Source organism: Acomys minous (genome assembly GCF_964271855.1).
Source record: "Acomys minous genome assembly, chromosome: 17".
Classification (NCBI taxonomy): domain Eukaryota; kingdom Metazoa; phylum Chordata; class Mammalia; order Rodentia; family Muridae; genus Acomys; species Acomys minous.
Window position 1 is genome coordinate 55056993 of NC_140500.1, and position 12121 is coordinate 55069113.

The 12121-nt window shown below is 40.0% G+C and overlaps 1 protein-coding gene across 3 annotated transcripts in view; it reads left to right on the forward strand.

Annotated features, from left to right (window-relative positions):
- The window catches only part of KBTBD12 (kelch repeat and BTB domain containing 12), a 79801-nt gene that overhangs the window by 1075 nt on the left and 66605 nt on the right, over nt 1-12121 (forward strand). For 2 of the 3 annotated variants that reach the window (XM_084766161.1, XM_084766162.1), the window contains one exon: nt 7381-8562. In XM_084766161.1, coding sequence (XP_084622287.1) covers nt 7493-8562 — 1070 coding nt within the window. In that variant the 5' untranslated portion in view covers nt 7381-7492. Of the gene's footprint in view, nt 1-49; nt 998-7380; nt 8563-12121 lie in introns of all 3 variants that reach the window. The other variant, XM_084766160.1, reaches the window with a different exon arrangement.

Genomic DNA, 12121 nt, shown 5'->3' on the forward strand with positions numbered 1-12121 from the left:
CCATTGTTGCCATGCCTTACTTTTTTTTGTTGTTTTGTTTTTTCTATAGATGTGGGGATGTTTGAAGTTTGCTTTTTGAATGAAGCTGATGCACACTTCTGCTGGCTATTCCCCAAGAATGAGGCCTCTATCTCAGAGAGCAAATAATGACCAGGAATTCATTTGAGGGGGGGAGGGGTGGGTAAGAAGTAGATGTCATAATGCAGCAAATTATAGGCACGGGAGTAGAGTCTTCTGGAAGATTTTTATAGGACAAGAGGATAATAACTTAAAATATCAAAACATGGGTTAAACAAAATAGAAATCTCCAAAACTGACATGTACACACAAAGGCAAAGGAAGAAAGGCAGACATGTGGCATATGCCTCTAATTCCAGAACACAGGAGACAGAGGCAGGCAAGAGCTCTGTGAATTAGAGGCCAGCCAGGGCTACCCAGGAAGACCTACCTAGGAGTAAGGCTATTAGAAATGATGTAGTACTAAGAAAAACATTAATTAGGTTATTAGACAACCATACCAAGCAATTCTTTTTTATTTTATTTTCCCATAGTCCTGACTGTCTTGGACTTTCTTTGTAGACCACGCTGGCCTCGAACTCACAGAGATCCACCTGCATCTGCCTCCCAAGGGCTGGGATTAAGTGCATGTGCCACCATGCCTGGCTTTTTCTTTTTCTTTTTCTTGTTTTTGTTTTGTTGTTTGTTTTGCAAGACAGGGTCTCTCTGTGTTAGCCTTGGCTATCCTAGACTCACTTTGTAGACCAGGCTGGCCTCGAACTCAGAGTGATCTGCCTGCCTCTGCTTCCCGAGTGCTGGGATTAAAGGCGTGCGCCACCATGCCCGGCTGCCAAGCAATTCTTACATGCCAGGTATCATCACAGACACAATATGACTAGGGAAGTGAATGAGATGCAAAACTCTTCCAGAAAGCGATACCTGAGCTGAATTTTGAAGAACTGGACGTGGGAATCAAGATACCCCAGACACAGAACCACATGTATGTATTAGAACTGTTAGCATTTTGATACTACCAAAAACTGTAAGAAAAGGAAGTCAGGAATGAGACAGGCCGTGGTAGGAAGAGCCAAGTTCAAAGGAGCCCACAAAGCTTGAATGAGTAGTGGTAAAATTAGGCCCTTGAAAAATTTTTTTTAATGTGTAGTAATAATAATTTGAAACTGGGGCATGATTTTCTTTTTTTTTACAATGCACAACATTTTTAAAGTTTATTTTTATTTTATGTACATTGGCGTTTTGCCTGTATGTATGTCTGTGTGAGGATGCCAGATCCCCTGGAGCTGGAATTACAGTCTTAGTCTCTGCTTTGCTCTTCAGTTTTTCTTTATAAATAAAATGCAAAACTTTATGTTGCTTATGTCTATCATAGTTGTAACCTATTCACTGTACCCAACACTTTGATGGGGGAAATGAACACATCACAATTCTGAATCTCGTAGCTTTTCCCCCATTACACAGGTCAATGCTAAAGAAATTAACAAAGAAATGAGGATATACGCATAAGGTTTCAAAGCTGTTGCCATTCAAACCAGATAGGAGGTTTCCATATTTTTCCAGTTACTCATCAATTGGGCCGCCTACACTTTGATATGCAAATCTACAATGTATGAAAATTCATACTGTATCCATTATTTCTCTGCATTTGACATATCACATAATGTACGGACATCATTTACAACACGGCTAGGTTTTCCGAAGCCGCAAGTGAAGAATATTGACACAGTCTTTTGCTTTAAACACATTTTATGCAGTTTTCAAGATCTACAAAGGGCATAAGGAACAGTGAGGTGTGGATTGAGTCCTGACAGTACAGCTAGGGAAATGAAACATCTACACAGCGGAAACTCCTCCTTGTCCTCCTCCTCTGTCTCCCTGTCTTCCACGCCTCATGAAGGCCACCACTGTCCCCAACCCCATGCTTATAGCTATTCTTCATCTCTTTGTGTCCCACCACAGTTGTACGGGTCCTTAAAGACACGTAATGTTTAACCTTTTTATTTTGGCTTTCCCAAATGTACAGGAAAATTCCAAGAGTAATATTAAAAACTGTAATACCTTTCCCAAAATCACCGACTGCTTATATTTATGTTGTCAGAAGTTTATGGTCTATAATTGCCGTATTAGAGCAGCATTCTGTATTGTATATTTCAAATACATTAATAGTATGTAGCATGTATTCTAGTCTTTTGTAGCCATATTTTTATAAATATAGATCATGTTTATTATTTTTTTCACTGTACAATATTCTTTTGAATGAATATATTATAGCCCTTTACTAATGGATATTAAGTTGGTTTTTGCTTTTCAAACAATGCTGCTATGAATTTTAATTGCTTTAACTTCTGCTAAAGATGGAGAATTTTCTTAGAAAGGAAAGCTTGGTCAGGTATCAGTCATTATTCAGAAAAAGTAGCAACTGTAAAGATAATGGAAAGATGATAAAATCAGACATTATGAAAACAAAACATTTGTGATTTAAAGAAATTGACATTTTTGCCCCACATTAAATTTACAGCAATGTCCTTCTCTAAACTAAATATAATGGACTTGGGTGTGACTGCGTTTTGGATTTGCAGAGTAATTAGGCTTTATTCTTGTGATTTATATTTATCCTTGGGACTCATCTTTCTCCATTATTATGGGTACTGTTATTATGAATGCATCAGTTCAGTCTGCTATAAATTGGAGCAGAGAATAACTCCCCATTGATATCACTGAGAACATTTATACAATCTTGTTTTGCTGATGAGAGGAGAATGCACTCGCTGCCCTCATTATGAGAAGAAGCTGCTGTCAGCTCTCTCCACTTATGAGCTGTGTCTACCCACAACTCATTTGTATGTGCACCCGAATTCTTTTCATTTGAAAAGTGTTTGTGCAGGTGTGTCCTGCCTTCCGTTCACCAGGTAGATCTTACAAAGCTAATTACATAGTGTACATGCAGAAGCTTACTCTGTTCTTCCATCTGTTCTTATATACGTCTCAAAAGAAACCCCAGGTGAAGCCTTAAAAAGGCAATGAAACATGTCCATATTACCAGATTACAGAGACCAGAAGTTGGACCCAGGCCTTAGTAGCCCATGGCCATGTCCCTGACTATGGCTAAGTGCTGAGTTTGCTGAGTCACTGTAATGCAGCTAAAGACTGAAATTACTGCTTTATTTAATATGCTTTATCTCCATTGTTCGGGTGAAGAAACCAAAATTTAAGGCAAGTTAAATCATTTTAAGATGACAGCAAGTAAGGAGCTAGCTTAACCTCCATCTGCCACACAAATACCTTCTGTGCTCTTTAAATGTAAAGAAAGAATGCTGAGAATATTTTTTTTGAAGTGTGGTAGCTGATTTAACATCCAGGCATTTTTTTTCATAATTTCAACCAGCAAATTAATTTGGTCTGTAAAGCCAAAGCAATTAGAATACCTTTCAGGGTCTATAAACAGCAATTAGAAGGAAGAGGTACTTAGCAAACGCGTATGTCCGTTCCAGACATTCATAGTATATTATTCTGCAAAGGGTTTGAAACTGTTGTTTCTGTTTTAAAGTAAATTGGGGTTGTGTAGCTGTTGTTGTTGTTTGTATAAGCCAATGTTTGAAAAAAGAGGACCCACATCCGAATATACCATTTGTTCAAGAGATTAAATATAGATATATAGATATAGATATGAACAAGCAGTTGATCTTTTCAAAGCAGAGCCAACCCTTTCTCAAAACTCTTCAGCTGAATTTAGGAAAAGAAATGGAGATTAGTCAGCCAGACAGGAGAGTGTCCTACTCACAGTCTTGAGAGTGGAGTTATTTATAGCTTTAGAGCAGTCGGCAACCTGCCACTTGTTTTTGCAAAGTCTATGAGCTAAGAACGGGTTTCATAATTTTAAATAGCATTTAAAAGTCAAAAGAAGAATAATATTTCATGACACATGAAAATAGGGCATGTTAAATCTGTGAAATTCAAATTTCAGCATCCAAAATTCATTTTACTGGAACACGGTCCTGGTCATTTGCTTATGTTTTTCCCTACGGTTGCTTTTGTGCTATAAGAGCAGAGTTGAGTGGTTTCGACAGAGCCCAGATGGCCTGCCTGACATATTTGCCGTCTGGCCCCAGTTTGCCAGCCTTTGCACTAGAAGGGGTAACGATGCAGACTTCGGGGTTAGGAGGCACTGGGCTCACAAGTCAGTCTGCTCCCCAGATAATGCCTTGGCCATTTCATGAGAAGCCCAATAGAAAAGAGTAATTTACAAGACTGGTGGGTTTGGGGCTTGTTGTTATTTTTTCCTCTTGAGACATGATCTCACCATGTCGTCCTGGCTGCTCTGAAACTCACAATGTAGATCAGGCTGGCCTTGAACTCATAGAAACACTCCTGCCTCTGCTTCTGAAGCGCTCGGGCTAAAGGTGTGTGCTACCCTGCCCCGCTTGTGATTGGTGCTTTTTATGAAGGCGGAATAAGAATACAAGATTCTGATGGTTCTCTTACTTGACAGTATGGTATCTGAAAACACAAGACTTCAACCCAGTAATGTATATAATTACAGTTACCTTGAGCCACTTTTTCTCAACATTTCTTCAAATGCCATCTTTACAAGTAAGGAGTCTAGATTACAAACAATAAGCACTCCCAGTTCAGCTTAAAATTTCTCAAAACTGTAAACTGTTGATGTAAAAACCATTTTCAAACCCATTGCTCTGGACACTCTGCGTCCTTCCATGAGTTTGCTGTGTCCTAAAGCTGGCTCACAGGGACATGGCTGCAACAGTGTTTAACATATGGACATCCCAGCCATGGAGCCACTACCTGAATTTCATTGCTGTAGGCACCCTTGGGTGTTTTGCTTGTCCCTAATGGTGTAGTAAGGGATGTAGGGTCTGTCCTTCCCCAGGGAAGCTCAGCATCATCCACCATAAAATCTATAATTTATCACCTGGATAGCTGGAGAGCTATCTCAGCAACTAAGAGGACTGGCTGCTCTTTCAGAGGTCCCAGGTTTGATTCCCAGTAATTAAAGGTGGCTTACAACTGGATGTAACACCAGTTCCAGGGGATAAGGCAACTTTTTAAAAAGATGATGGTGATGATTGTTATTGTTGTTGTTGTTGTTGTTATTGTTAATGTATATGAGTGGTCTTTTGCATGTATGCCTGCATGACAGAAAGGGCATCAGATCCCATTATAGATGGCTCTAAGCTGCCATGTGGATGCTGGGAATTGAACTCAGGACCTCTGAAAGAGCAGCCAGTGAGTGCTCTTAACTGCTGAGCCATCTCTCCAGCCTTGGATCAGACAACTTTTGCCTGGTCTCTATAGGTATACACACACACACACACACACACACACACACACGGTGTGCAATTATACACGCAATCCAAACACCTGTACACATAAAATAAAAATAATTTTTAAAGAGTTTAAATACTGCTTACATAGATTCATTAGTTAATTAACTAGAACTTCTTGAAAGTATCGATGCCTGGTATTTTTTTTTTAATCATAGTAATCAAAAAGTACCACCAAAAAATTCATCTGGTAGAATTTGGCTCCTATTTACATATGTGAAATCCTAGGATTATAGTCATAAACCTTGGGTCTCAAGCATCTGAGTTCTAACATTATCAAGGTCAGTCTCGGAGCTGACCGGACTGCCTGTGGTGAATCAGATCAAGGGCATCCCATTTGTAAAGTACACTGGCCTTCTGACATCAGGAACACTGGTATCCTTTGAGGGATTCTTAGAAATCAATACAAATAAGATACTAGACTTCAAAAAACATTTACTTTCTTAAAAGAAGACTTATGTTGTGGGCGAAGGGTGTCACTCCATGGTCAAGAGCTTGCCTAGCATGTGTGATGCTCTGGGTTCAATTCTCAGATAGTAGTACTAGTACTAGTAGTAGTGCGGCTTAAGTTCTTTTTAGCCCCATATAGTAGCTAATGTGATTGCGTGTCCGGACACCTGTATAATGTGATTTAGGCATAAGAGAATTCAGACATATAACAATCCCTTAATTACCTATAATTGAATACTCCTATAGATAAATAAAGATGAATCAATCAATCAGAGATTTGATTTTAACTAGAAAGCCAACTCCAAGAAAGCTTTAAGCTTTATGGTAGTGAAGCTGAAAAAAGCAATGCCAGAACGTCCAGCTGAAGACGTTTGTGGCCATTTTGGTACTTAGCTCAGATGGTCATTAGATCACAGGCTCTCACTGTACTTCTTGAGTCTTTGTCACTCTAGAATTAAAAACATCCTTGTCGTGCGTATATCACTTGTTCCTTGAGTTGAAATTTTATTCAGCCCTCAAAAGGAAAAAAAAAAAAAAGACGATCTCTCATGAAATGTCTAATACATTACTGGGCCAAAGAAATTTGGAGACTCGCTACCCTTTCTAGCTGAAAAATGTATTCCTGGTGTTATAACCGCCACCTTTCTTTCTTAAGCACTAGCTCTGCAATCGTCACCACTTGTCCTCACTGCCTGTAGCTTCGTAGCCAAGTGAGAACTAGAAAGGATATAGACACCAGGACCCTCTCCTTGCAAGAGCTCCTGGCTCTGGGAATGTCTTTCTTTAAATCAAAGCAGCTAATTAACTTCCTTGAAACCTCGTGTTTGCATCGCCTGGGGAAGGCGAAGGTGACACCACCAGCTTAGAGACTTTTAATTAGACTAGGGCTTTTAAAGGCAAGAAGCAATTCAGTCTGTGCCACTGTGAAATAGGGAACAAAGAAACGCTGGGCAAAGAAAGAGGACACATTTAGGTTTAAGTTTTAAATATCATGAATTCTCAGATCAGCAGCAGTCATTGGCTTGAGCTTTAAAGCTCAGTAGAATGAATTTTTCATTACCTACCAGTCTGAATAATTTTTCCCATGCCATAGTTGAATCAGGGGGTGGACTTTGTTTCAGTCATCCCACTTCCAGGGTCCGTGTAGCCCTAATCATGGTGCTTGTGTGTTGGGGAGGCCTCGAGTATAACGTGCGTGTACCACTGCATCTCTTTAGAAATTATATTTATTGATCCCCCTGTACCCTCAGCCTGCAGGGTGGCCCTTTTGATAACTAGAAATGGAATTGCAAAATGAACTTATCTTTTTACTTCTTTCTCCCTCCACTCTGAGACTCAACAGTCTTGTGGGGGAGGGGGAGGAGAAACCACTGATGATTAGAAACTATTGCGGCAGCAGTTAATAATTGATGATTTACATATCAAAGTCTTTTTTTAGATACAAAGTAGTTGTCTTAGATTGTTCTGTTCCGAATGTATAATGTTTATTTGTAAATACTTCTCAGCACTAATACTATATGTTAAATATGGAGAATTTTTTTTTCTTAGACAAAACCTGCTTCTTTTTTACCGACAGGAATGTTTCGTGGGATCTCTGTGGATTTGTGAGTAATCAGAAATGCAAAGAGCCCCTCAGGGATCCAGCTAAACGCAAAGAAACCTCACTTACAAATTTCAAGGAGTGCATCATGGAGTGCAAGACTGAGGGAAAGGGAAAACACCAGCATAGCTTGAATTTACTGGATAAAATTAAGAATATGAAAGAATTAGAAGAAATGATTGATGTAGTCCTCATAGCAGAAGAGGAGAAATTCCCTTGTCACAGACTGGTCCTCGCTGCATTTAGTCCTTATTTCAAGGCGATGTTCACGTGTGGACTGCTGGAGTGCACTCAGAGGGAGGTCATTCTCTATGACATCACAGCAGAGAGTGTGTCAGTGATACTAAACTACATGTACAGTGCAGTTCTGGAGATCAATAACGCCAACGTACAAACCGTAGCAATGGCTGCCTATTTTATGCAGATGGAAGAAGTCTTTAGCGTGTGCCAAAAATATATGATGGACCACATGGATGCCTCCAACTGCATAGGAATTTATTATTTTGCCAAACAAATCGGGGCAGAAGATTTATCTGATCAGTCAAAGAAGTATTTGTATCAGCACTTCGCTGAGGTAAGCCTACATGGAGAAATACTAGACATCGAAGCTCACCAGCTCCTGGCACTAATTAAGTCTGATGATCTGAATATCTCCAGAGAAGAGAGCATTCTGGACTTGGTTCTGAGATGGGTAAATCATAACCAGGCATTGCGCACAGAGCATCTCGTTGAGCTTCTGAAGCAAGTCAGACTGGAACTTATAAATGCTTCCTTTCTAAGACAGGCCCTGAGAAGGAACACGATGCTCCTTTGTGATGGCAGTTGCATTGACCTAATCCAGAATGCGTTCAAAGCCATCAAGACACCCCAGCAGCACTCCTCTAATCTTCGCTATGGCATGGAGACCACCAGCCTTCTGCTTTGCATTGGAAACAATTCTTCTGGAATCAGGTCACGGCACAGGAGCTACGGGGATGCAAGCTTTTGCTATGACCCTGTGTCACAGAAGACCTACTTTATCTCCTCACCCAAGTATGGGGAGGGTTTGGGAACAGTGTGCACTGGCGTAGTCATGGAGAACAATACTGTAATTGTGGCTGGAGAAGCAACTGCCACTAGGCTTTCTAGGCAAAAGAGCAAGAATATTGAAATCTATAGGTTTGTATCTTATAGCACGTTTTGTAGTTTTTGTTTTGTTTTGTTGAGATGGGGTCTCATTGTGCAGCCATGGCTGACCGGGAACTCTCTGGAAAGACCAGGCTGGCCTTGAACTCACAGAAATCCACCTGCCTCTGTCTGATACAACTATATTTTTCACCCTTGGCTTTAATTATCTAAATGATCAGGTATAATATATATTATATAAATTTTTTTGGTTTTTCGAGACAGGGTTTCTCTGTGTAGCCTTGGCTGTCCTGGGCTCATGTTGTAGACCAGGCTGGCCTCAAACTCACGTCAATCTACCTGCTTCTGCCTCTCAAGTGCTGGGATTAAAGGCGTGTACCACCATGCCTGGCTATATTATATAATTTTTAATAACAAGTAAAGCATGTTTATATAAACTCTTCAATTGTTTTTTTAATTAATTATTATTCAGAGTAGTAAGTGATTTTTTAAAAAAGTTTGGGTCTTATGTATCCTAGGTTGACCTCAAACTCACTATATAGCCAAGTATGACGTTGAACTCATGATCTTCCTGCCTACATAAGTGCTGGGGTGTCTAGTTTATGTGTTGGGGATTGAACCTAGGGCTTCCTGCATTCTCTGCACACACTATATGAACTGAACAAGATAAGATCTTGCTATAGCTCAAACTCCTACGTCCTTCATCTCATGAGCACTAAGACTATAAGCATGGGACACCACACCTGGCTAGAACCTTCTAAACCCACACAGTTTTCATTCTGTGTCCTCAATTTGTCAACCTTTCCTAAACCTTCAGCATTACAGAACTCTTGTAGAAAGCTTTATTGTCTAGATCTTGTTTGTGAAAGCACATTTTCTTTGCGATCTAGTTGTATGTATTTGAGTGCTTACTGTTTAAATCTAACTACGTGAGTATGAAGTATGCGTATGTAATGTATATTTCCTTCAGGATCCTTCCCTTCTCAGATCCCTCTAGTCAGGGTTTATGCAGATTTTTTCAGTCATAATGTAATTCTTTTCTGACAGTAAAGACGGGGCAAAGAAGGAACTTCAAAAGACTATCATTTCTCCATCACTTGCTAGCACCACACATCTGTTCTGAGCCTTCTCTGTCTCTTTTTCACAGTCATGGTTTAGAGAATGTGTCTGATCTCCACTAGTGGGAGGGATCACAGAGTCCTGTGTAAATGACCTGGACCCATCCCCATGGTGGCCAAGCACGTCACAGGCTAAAGGAACATCCGTCCTCAGTTACCAGTAGACTGCAGAGTGGATATGAAGGCAAATAGGAGCAGCAGGCTTTGGCTTTCCTGACAGGATTCTTGCAGCACATGCCTTGTGCTAGTGCCATTTCTGTCTTGGGGACTTAATTAAAGAGCATTGAGCTCTTCAGATACCTCTTTTCTTTCTTATCAAGACAGTCTACTCATCTCTCACCAGAAAGTTGTGTTAATAAGCATCAACCCTGTTACGTGTTTTATCCTGTTCCGAGCCTTAAGCATGTTTCATCTTCATTCTAAAAGCACTCTTCCCTTTCTTGCAGCAATGTCTAATTGTATACTACATTGTTTCCATTTTTTAACTATCTTAGACTCCACCAGGGTCCTGTCACCAAACAGCTCATCCACATTGGTCAGAATTAGGGTAAAAAAGTTATTAGTTTGTTCCACATTTACCTGTGATGTAAGATTGTCGGAAAAGCAAATAGTCAGCTTATCAGAAGCATTGCTTTGGGCTTAAATGAGGCATGCTTCCTTATAACTGGCCACTACCCTGCACTCTAGAAAGCTCTGAGAGATCCCTGTCTCCCTAAGATCCTTGTCTTACAAGACTCCTAATCTCCAAACACCACTGAAAGTCACTTTGGTGACAATTTTTTTTTTTAATAAATGGGGGAACTCAATTGTCCTATGCTATATCTCTGCATATAATAACTATATATTACAATTTTTGACATTATTGCTTCTTATTGCTTTAATCTTTGTCCAGATGTTCTTCAGATTGCCTGTGTTGTACAGCTTGTAGATGTCCATGCAGGTGTGTTTCTTCTTGACTTAAAGTAGGAAATAGACAAACAGGCTTGCAGGCTGTTTCTTTCCATCCTCTTTATCTTTTCCCTTTGGCACATGAAGTAAGTGAGCAAGTGAGTGCTCTGAATGCTCTTTGCACTGGATGCCCTTGTCAGTGTTACTTCCTTTTTTATGTCACATTCACTTCCCAGTCACATGATTTCTAGTTTTAGCTGAGCATTTTACCTCTCCATTTTTAGTTCTAAGTGATAAAACAAAATCAGGCTGTCAAGTCCTTTAGAAAACCATCCTCAACCTTCACGGTACCAATTTCATCCCATCATGTTTTCTTAAACTATGCCTCAGAAAACCCAAAGCGATTTTGGTTCTATTTATAGATTCACTCAGTTAGCTTTCCTTAGACAACACTAGCAGATAGATATATGATCTTCCTTATTTTTGAAAATTCATACAATTAAAAATTAGTGCAAACATTCCTTGTGATTCCAGGAACACTGCCTTCCTTTCTAGAATTGTATAGAAGGCAGTCACTGGAATGTCTGATAAATCTCTCAGTGGTGACAAGCCACACATGCCTCTATGAAAGGAACATGCCTTTCAACTTCCCTGTCAAGCCTGAAGCAGAATGTTCTCTGGGGAATGTGAGAGTTGGCCCAGAACAAGTGGGAGAAACTCTGATTAGATGACTAACTGTCGAATGTTCCTTAGAAACTGTACTTTGTACAAAGCACACAGAAGTGGTCCAGGCTTGATCTTGTTTCCAAGCAGAACACCTGTTTTCTTATTTTTCATCTTCCTGAGTTTTGTGGTTTTGTTCCACACTAGCTTTTCTAGATTTTTCTGAGACATTTCATTTCAGATATTTTATCCCACTGTCCCCGTAAGTATTTTTGTCTGTCTCATACCAAATATTTCCAATTACAATGGAAAAAAATATACTTAGAAGTCAAGCTTGATGGCACATGTCTGTGACCAACAATCTGAGAGCTGAGGCAGGAGAATGGAAGTCCTAGGCCAGCATGGACTACATGCTGAGAGTTTATCTTTTTTTTTTTAAAGACACTTTACAAGTATTACGAGGCAAAACAAGAGACATCCTTAAAATAGTACACTCAGGGCCTTTACAATGTACCCAATGATCCGTTACTGTGTTGGTTTCCAGAAGGCACTGCCAAGACATCTATCTGAGGACACACATCTCTCAAAACTCTTCCCAAACAGATATAACTACTAGTGAAGGAAATTACCCAAATAACAGTATCTAATGGATGCAAATAGACAATAGATGCCCAGAAGACATCTGCAAATGGCTTTTCACACAACGCTCTTGACCCAGTTTTAAACAAAAACTACAACTTAAATAGCAGGCAAGCAAGGTGATGCACACCTTTAACCCCAGCATTTGACAGGCCAGGGTCAGCCTGGTCAATAGCCAGGGCTACACAGAGAGGCCATGCTTTGGGTTTTGTTTTTGGGGTTTTTTGTGGGTTTTCCGGGGGGGGCATAATTCTACCCACGAATTTACAGTTAGAAATTCTAAA